Genomic DNA, 9,163 nt, shown 5'->3' on the forward strand with positions numbered 1-9,163 from the left:
GATCACAGAAGCCTCACCAGACATGAAAATGGTCCGTTCTCTAAAGTCATCCACTAAGTGGCTACACACCATAAAGGATGATCTTTAGTGGAATTAGAAGGTATATAGAATTTGTATGCAAAGCCATGTTAATAATTCATATAAGAACACTTATTGCTGTGGCAACTGGTCAATAGTAATAAGTGTTCTCACTGTCTTTTCTCGGTATCATCCTTCTCTCTGAAAGAAATCATTCTCAGTGTGAATCATGGCTGCTCGGTCTCTTCCTGGACACCCCAACCCATAGCACTGTGAGTAGACTGGCATTAGGATGCGATATTAACTCCCACACCTCACACCAGATAGCCTTTTCTAGTTTTTGTTTGCCAAGATGAAGCAATGCCATCTGGAGGAAGAAGGAGAGAGCAGATTGTCGAGACACAGCAAGTGTAACTCCATTTATTGGCTCAATAAGTGTTACATCAGTAAGTTGGAAACCATAATTTTAAAATAGAGTAATGGAGTCTTAAATAAAGAAGTTCCTGATAGACAAAAATAGGGAAGGGCCAGAGAGGTTGCTCAGTGGCTAAAGGTGCTTGCTGCACAAGCCCGATGGCCTGTGTTCAATCCCCAGAACCTACCTGAAGATGGAAGGAAAGAACTGACTCCACAGAATTGCCTTCTGACCTCCACAGAAGTCCAAACACACCAAACATACATAGACATCAATAGTAAATAAAATAAAAATTTGAAAGAAAAGAAAAACTAGCCAAATTTCATCATTGATAGTCTAAATAACACAGAACCTGTTAGTGATGAAGATAGGCTTCTAGCTCATTTTTCTGTGATCTTTGGGAAGTATTCATAAGCAGACAGGAAGGAATGATAATGCATGAACTTGTGACATAGAGGAACTGGACATTTTTAACCTGCAAAGGGGAAGGACTGGAGACATTATCATTTTAAATGCGCGTAGGACTGATAGATATGAAAGGGCTTGAATTTACTCACTTAGTAGCTAGAGGAAACCAGAAACACTATGGGTACACTATAGGGAAGGTTTTTACAGTTAAATAAAAGGCCATACCATATATATTAACAGCTAAAATTGCCCAAACCAATTTCTTGAGGAATGGTGTGTTTTCTGTCACTGAGACATTTTGGTGAAGACTGAAAACTAGTGCAGTCTGTCTAACCACAGGCAGAGCAAAGGGCTGTGGAGGGGAGAATTGAGGCATGAAAATCATTTGAATGGGGTGACCTTTAGGAGAATGTGACTCTTTACAATCTGGAACCAAATAAGGGCTTCATTCTTGCCTCTGAACTCTAAAACCTATCTTCCTATCTGTTTGCAATAGTTTAAATTTTAATCTATTTCATATTTCAGGGTATTATGCCCTGAATATTTGATTTGAATGCTGTGGCAGAAGGTCACTCATATTCATTTATTTTCTTTTACTCTTATACACTGGCAGTGAGTCTTTTGAATCCATTATGCAAACGCACGCAAATCATATGCAAATGATGTGGCCTCAGAAAATGACAAAATCTTATGGCCTTAACGGAGCCATCAAACCTTTCTTCAAGACAGAAAGTAATACGCCTTTTCAGTGTCTCTGGGGTAGGAGACAATTTCCTGAGAGTGATATTTACATGACATTGGGAATGGTGGCTCATAGCAGACTTCCCTTCACATTCTTTATGTTTATGTAGGGCTTTAAGGTTAAGAAAGCATTTTCCTACAAATGATCCCATTTGATCCTCATAATTACCATGTGATATAAGCAGAATGGCCTAGTCTTTTAGATGGGAAACTATACCTAGGGAGGTATGGGGTCTTGTTGGAGGTCACTTAGTTGGCAAGCCCTGGACCTGAGGCTTAGCACCTATGGTTCCTCACTGTGATGGATGCCTTCTGTGAAGTAAAGTGTCCTGCCACTCACCTTTATTCACTCATATCATGTTTTGCAAATAGCTTCTTCAAAGATATGCTTGTTGGTGAGGATGGCACTTTATGGAAAGCCTAGTTATTGAGAACACTCCTAACATAGCCCAAGTGAGAAGCTTTTCCTGCCCCTGTTGAGCCTCTGCTGAAGTCGATGGGCAAACATTCTTTATCCTGTGTACTATTCAACTGTTTTAGAAGGCAACATGAGCTATCCCCCATATATCAACTGGTTCAAGGTCAGAAAAGACCTTGTGGTAGCTAAGTTCACTGGGTCGATGCTTGAACTTTTTCTCTCCCTGCCACTCCTTGACCATCCGAATAGTTGCCACCCCTATCAAAGGGGTTTCTCAATTTCTTTTCCTCCCCTCACTCCTTAGAAAGGCTTTCCTGTAACCTGGGCTGGACTCAAACTCCCTCTGACCTTGAACGGCCTATCCTCCTGCCTCTATCTCCTGAATGCTACATTTCTACGGCTATGCCCACGACAGTTTTATGGGATGCTGGGGACCAAACCTGGAAGTTTTGTGCATGCTAAGAAATTATTCTAACAACTGAGTCATTCAATTTCTGAGCTATTTCTAAGGCAAAAGGGACCCCAAGCTGATAGACTTATTTCTGCTCCATTGGCCAGGCTTTTAACAGCTTTCTTGTTTAACTTTGAGCCATTTGTGAGGCCAGAAAAAGGAATTTCACCTGAGCAGTTTTAACAGTCCTAAGTCACCACCAGGGTGAGAGAGGAAGTAATCTCTGTCCACAGAAAGTGGTCCAGGAAGCAGCTGAAGTTCACTCAGCTAGCAGGACTGCTGGGCCTGTCACTTCCTGCCCTAGGGTCGAAACCCTCCAGTTTGCTGGAGGGGAGCTCTCTGCCCTGCTCCAGCCCTCCTCCTAACCACTCACAAGGACAGCTAGAAGAAGTGGTGTCCACCTTGAGTGCAGATTCATGCATCCACTAACAAGGATAGAGACTAGAAACTGGCTGAGTGGCCCAAACCCCTTGAAACTGGCTTCAAGCCAGTGGGAAGCACCATAGTGAGACTCTAGAGGGCTGCACAACTCATCCACGTTTGACAGGAAATTCAGTGGGCCATTGGAGGGCAGGGCTCTCAGTTATTTTTGGCCAAGATGGTTGGTATGCAAAAAGAACTTCCCTTTTTTTTTTTTCTTTTGCAACGCAGATCCACAAATGCTGAGCAGTTTCCAGCATTTTGGTTCTAAGATCGACCTTCCGAGCACCTCACTGCCTGCCAAATTGCCAGGGCTATTAGAGTATGATTAGATTGCTTGGCTCTGAGCATTAGATAATCCTACACAGCTGGGCTTGCTCTGGACCTGGGATGGCTCTGGACATCAGCTGCTTCTTTTTAGTGGCCCTCTTCTCAGCCAGTTGCCAAGCCATCACATCCTCAGATCAGAGGTGCATTGAGGTGAGTCCAAACTATTTGTCTCTACCCAACTGACACTTGCTGAAAAACTTGAGATGTCATATACAGATTCATCTGAGCCTTGGCTCTTAGTCTCTACTGTCCTGAAAAGGACAGCAGCAGATATCAACAGGGGGTTGGTGTAAAGAGCAGACACCCCCCCCCCAAAATCCTAAAGCCTAAAGCAGGAGAGCTGTTTGTCCACTATCCCAGGACATGGCCACTCCCCACAGAGCCCTTTGGTTTCTTGGTTGTCTTGGTAAAGACTAGTAAAGACTGGCTCATGCCAGAATTTAGAACATTTAAAGGATCATTGTGAATGAGATTGTTTTTTTTTTCCTCCAGTCAGACAAACCCTTCCATCTGTAGGACTACCCCAAGAGAGTAAATCTGAGAACCAAGGCAACTCAAACCTTCTGTTTTAAACTGTAACAATATTTATCAATGCATGGGAAGCCGTGAAGAGAATGGAGAGAGAGAACGTCCTTGATCTTTTGCCATCTTAAAATGACTCAACCTCCCTACTGCTGTCCTTGGCTCTGGCAAGTGGCCAGTCCACATGAACCTGCTTAACAAATGGTGAAGACAGAAAAGACTATGAACCTTGGTGGCTTGGTTAGTTGTTTTCCTACTTGGAAACTGAAAGAATAATGTAAACCAGGGATAGCTAGGGGCAAAATGAACCTGAGGTGGAGTTAGAAGTCAAGGGTATGAATCTGAATCGAACCCAAAGCCAGGACTGGAATAAAGTCTGGAGCAGAAACAAACAGAAGCTTATTAGCCTTGGATTTGGGTGGACTCAGGATGCTCTCAGACCAAGCAGAGAGAGGATACCAGGGAAATTCAAGGCAGGGATGTTGTATTAGTTTCCTCAGGCTTCCAGAAGTGAGGGAAGCTTCAGAGTGAGGGAAATTACACAATAGGGACTTATTTGTCATTTCTGGAAGCCGGAGAACTATGATGGAAGTAGCAACAAAGTTATTTTCTTCCAAGGACTTTCCCTTGCCTTATAGATGGCTGGCTGTCCTCTTGTGTCTCTCCAGTGTGCCATCCCCATGCTTAGCTGTGTCTCATTTTCTCTTACTGGGACATTAGTCATGCTGGCTTAGGACCTACCCAGAGTTCCTCATTTTACTGTAATCATATCTTGAAAGGCCTTCTGTCCAGTTATAGTCACATGAGGCACGGGGTCCTGGGAGTTAGAGCATCAGTGGCAGAATCACATGGTTCAGAGGATAGGACACAATTAAGCCTATAAAAGAAGTAAAAGAGGAAAGAGCCTTCATCAGCCCCAAGACCACTCACTGCATTTAAGTTGGGAGCTCAATGTCATGCACCATGTAGATGTCTTAGGGGGATCAGGATGGGGACATCACCTTAGTGACCAAGGACAAATGCCAGGCACCTGCTGACATCATCTCCAGATGGGATGATTCATAGGAGTTTTGAAGAACAAGGCAATATGCAGTGCTGCACTTGTGGGAAGTCTATCTAGCCCTTCTGAGGCCACAAGGAGTCCAGAAAGAGAAGCTTCCAGCAGAGTTACTGAGCCATTCCAACCACCCAAGGACAACACCAGGAACTGGAACAGCCAGTTCTTTTTTGTACATGCCCCTGCTTTGGCAGAGGGAAGAGGAGTGGGGCAAAAAGAGAAGTTGTCTGCTGTAGGCTCCAGTACTATGCCTTTCAGGTCCTGAGCATGGGGCTCAATGTCCCAGATTCCCTAAAGACCCTGTGTTAGAATGAAGACTTCCCTTTTGAAAGACGGGTGAGGGTGAAGTCCTCTAGTCCAGCAGTCCCAACCTCCACCCTGTGGCTGTGCCCTAACACGGGATTAATTTTAAATAGCCTTGAAACCTGTTTTATTAGCATTTGATTTCTCTTTTCTCTTCCCTCTTCTCTCATTTTTCCCTATGCAGCCTAATTCTGAGGCTGTTTAATGCATGAATATGATGGGAGCCTATTTCTAAGTGTTCCTGACCTCTAGGGCACAGGCAGGTGGAAGAATGCAGGGCCAATTAGGAGAGACTGTGCTTTTGGTTTCCATGAGTGGTCCTCTCCTCCATCCAAACCAGCCTGCCTCTAACCACCCTTCTCCTTGGGTCCTTTCCTTCCTCACCCCACTTCAAGCATCATTAGGCACTTGATGTTTGTCTGTCCCCATGACTCACCATCCTGAGCTTATCTTGCCTACCATGATAAGAAGGTTTTGTTTTGTAAAATAAAAATCTTCTTTTCAGCTTATTAAACTTTTGTTAAAGCAAGACACACATACAGAAAGTCCACAGGGCCTTAAATATGCAGTTAATTGCATTTTCACCAATAAACATACTCAGGTACTCCACATACAGCTCAAGACACAGTAGGAACTCAATAACCCAGGAATCCTCAAGCTTCCTCCAAGGCACTAGGTCCACCATCATGGTTGCTTTTGTGCCTGTCAAAAAATAACTTTATACACTTGGTGTCCTATCATAGAAACTCCAGCTACCTAGCTATTTTTGCTTGACAATGAATTGGTGACACTTTCTGATGATATGTGCTATGTCTTTCTTTAGTAAACAAACACACATATTTACGTTAACTAAGTACCTTCATAGATATATTTGCTCATAGGGTATGTGTATGTGTGTGTGTGTGTGTGTGTGTGTGTGTGTGTGTGTGTGTGTATGTGTGTAGTGGAGGGTCTGTATAGCACATGTTGCTAGCTTTGTAAAACATTGCTACTAATTAACATTTGTTGGCATCTTATGTGACTTTTGATTGCTTCAGAGTCTTGTTAACATTTGATTTTAAATGTGAGCCATCTTAATGGTTGGGAAACTAGTATTTTATTGGAATTCAGTTTTAATTTCTCTGATGAATTATTACATTGAGTACATAGTCACAGGGGTTTACACACTTCCCCTCTTCTTGCATTGCTGAAAGTCAAAGCCAGTGTCAGTCTCATGGTAGACAAGCTTTATGTTGCTAAGGTTCCCTCCCACCCACCCCTGGCCCTCTACAACTACTTTTGAGTACTGAAATGTTTTGTTGCCTTGATTTGTAAGGGCTCTTCCTTACCTGATAGCCAATGTGTTTGTTATTCTACTCTGAAACTTCCCTTTCAACTTTCTGAAAGTATCTTTAGCCAACTGGAAGTTCTTAATATTATTGTAACTCCACTTAACATTTTTTTCCTTTGATTTTCAATGCATTTCTATCCAGTTTGAGAAACCTTGGCCTGCTCCAGGCTGTGGTGATATTATCCCACAGCTTCTTCTGGAAGACTTATTGTTTCATATTTCCAAGTTTTACAGCTCAAGAACTGATACATACATTTGTGTATATGTGTATGTTGGGTAGAAGTCAGCATTAATATTTTAATTAATTTTTTTGCTTAAAAATCTTCCAACCTACACACAAATTCTGAGAAAATTATATAAAACTCAGGAACACTCCACAGAGACTCTTCTGTTGCTAAATGCCACATGTTCTCTTTATGTATGTAACAAAATTACAACCATGACCAGGCCTTTAGAGACTAGCTTGCTAGTGTTCGACAATTGCTACTGTTATGTTATTGAAGAAGTCAGCTCAGGACCTTTGGAAAATTCCACTAGATCGCTCCTCTCCTGGAAGAGAAAGGTCCTGGAGCATGCAGGCAACCCTCCCTTCAGGAAGGGTGAGGCTGATTACATTCCTCAGAAAGACCACAGGGGAGACTGACTGTTGGCTACTCTCAGACAAGGGAAGCCCTTGCTACCTCATTCCCTAAGGACCAATCAGTTTAAAAGTCACACTGTTCTGCCAATCACATTGTACCTAATGGCTGGCGCTCTCTTCTACCCCTGAAAGCTGTATAAAAACTGGCCGAACAGGCTGCTCAGGTCGTTGCCTCTCCTTTGGATACAGGATGATCCCAGCGTGCTGGAACAATAAACTCCTCTTGCTTTTGCATCAATCTCCAGCTCCGTGTGGTTCACTCTGGAGTAGGGGTTGGGGGATAGTCCCATCATCAGAGTCTTACATTATAACAAAGCATTCTGGACTACTTCTAGAGACTGTAAACTTACTTCCCCCACCCCATTTTAAATATGCTCCTCTTGGCCAGTCTGTTCACTCAAAACCAGTGTACGATAAAGTCTTTCTGTTTCTAGGAGTGGGGTTGGCTTTAAGAGCACCAAGTTCACAGATGCAAGCTTTAGACTGTGGGGTGATGTGATGATTCCTTATGTGGGGACTCCTCCTGCTCAGGGCTTGTTGGGCCCTTGTCTGGATGCTTCTCACAGCACACCTGCCTGCAGGGTGAGTTTATCAATCCCAAGCTATGGCTGGGAAAAGAGAGGCCCAGGCATCACAGTGCTGTGAGCTTAGATTTGAAGGCAAGCAGGGTAATTTTGTCGAGCAGTGGTTGTCAACCTTCCTAATGCTGCCACCCCTTAATACAGTTCTTCATGTTGTGGTGACCTCCCAAGCATAAATAAAATTGCTACTCCTTAACCATAATTTTGCCACTGTTATGAATCGTAATGTAAATACCTGATATGCAGGATATCTGACATGGGACCTGAATGAAAGGGTTGTTCAATGCATCCCCCTCCCCAAAAGGAGTCACAACCCACAGGTTGATAACGGCTGCTGGAGAGGCTTAGAAAATAATAAAGTAAGGTTAACTGGACGGTCCTTCACCTGGAGGAGCCAGCTTAACAGCGTAATTTTAGGGATGTGTCTTCCTGGGAGGTTTTGCTTGTTGTTTTGTTTTGTTCATTTTGTTTTGTTGTCAGAGAGTAATCTTTGCTCTGGAATTTAGCTTACCAGTCAAATTGTTCAAGGGGTGATTAAAGGGAGGGGTGGGGAGGAGCGGTATTTCCAAGTCTCCTGCCTGCGTGTGTCACGTGTACTAGATATCTGAAAAGGTGGGAATAAGCATTCCAGCGAAATTCAAATGCTTCCAAATTAGGAAAAAACGTCTCAAGGCTTGCAAGGAGAGAAAATACATCAGGACTGGAGAGAGCTGAGATACAGCAGAAACAAAATAACTTCCTGATTGAAAAAATGCAAAGGAACGTCTGCAGGGAGAGGGGGTTGCAAAACAAAGGCAGCACTCCGGAGCCCTGCTCTGGGTGAAAGAGGCCCAGCTCTTCGCTCAAGCTGAGGACAAAGCAGCTGGCACAGGTCCCAGTGCACCATGGGCCCTAAACAAATGCTTCTTGAGCCAGAGCAGGATGTGTGCAGTTGCATGCATCTGAGTGGCTTTGCCAAAGCCCAGCCAGCACAGAAAAATCACATTAAAGGATGAGGGCCCTGTCTGCAGTGCAGCCAGTCAAGGAGGAAAAGTGAAAAAGCAACTTTAGAAACTGCCCATCTCCAGAAAGAATAATCACACGGGACTCAGAGAGCTCTGGCATGTGAGATGTCTGCCGGGGAGGAAATCCCAAATCGCATGATAGTCCTGGGAGTGACTGAACTGTTTGTTGCTTTCCTGCATCATGTCTATCCATCCTCTGAAGTAGGAGCATTCCTCTAGGCTAGGCTGTTAGAACTCACCCAAAGCTTTATTTAACCTTAGCCACTGTGTCGAGAAAGACACAGGCTCACTATTGTAGAGCTGCTACCAAGATGCAGCTTCTACCTGAACCCAAGACCAGGAAGCATGTAGATGCACAATAAGAGATGTTCTGGCACAATGAGCCCTTTTTTCCTCTTTCAAATTTTGAAAGAGAGGTGGAGGTACCCTCTTCTGCCACATTATACCACTACCATTTTATAAAATGTTCTCTCTCTGTGTGTATGTGTGTTTTGTTTTTCTTTTCTTTCTTTTCTTTTCATTTTT

General features: G+C 43.6%; 1 protein-coding gene across 3 annotated transcripts in view; it reads left to right on the plus strand.

The window, feature by feature from the left end:
- Positions 1-3,086: 3,086 nt before the first annotated feature.
- Positions 3,087-9,163, plus strand: part of Cd180 (CD180 molecule) — a 20,075-nt gene continuing 13,998 nt past the window's right edge. For 2 of the 3 annotated variants that reach the window (XM_031360258.1, XM_031360260.1), the window contains exon 1: positions 3,088-3,351. In XM_031360258.1, the coding sequence (XP_031216118.1) occupies positions 3,262-3,351 (90 nt within the window). In that variant the 5' untranslated portion in view covers positions 3,088-3,261. Of the gene's footprint in view, positions 3,352-3,693; positions 3,964-9,163 lie in introns of all 3 variants that reach the window. The other variant, XM_031360259.1, reaches the window with a different exon arrangement.

The sequence above is a fragment of the Mastomys coucha genome, unplaced genomic scaffold, assembly GCF_008632895.1.
Source record: "Mastomys coucha isolate ucsf_1 unplaced genomic scaffold, UCSF_Mcou_1 pScaffold8, whole genome shotgun sequence".
NCBI classification, from domain to species: domain Eukaryota; kingdom Metazoa; phylum Chordata; class Mammalia; order Rodentia; family Muridae; genus Mastomys; species Mastomys coucha.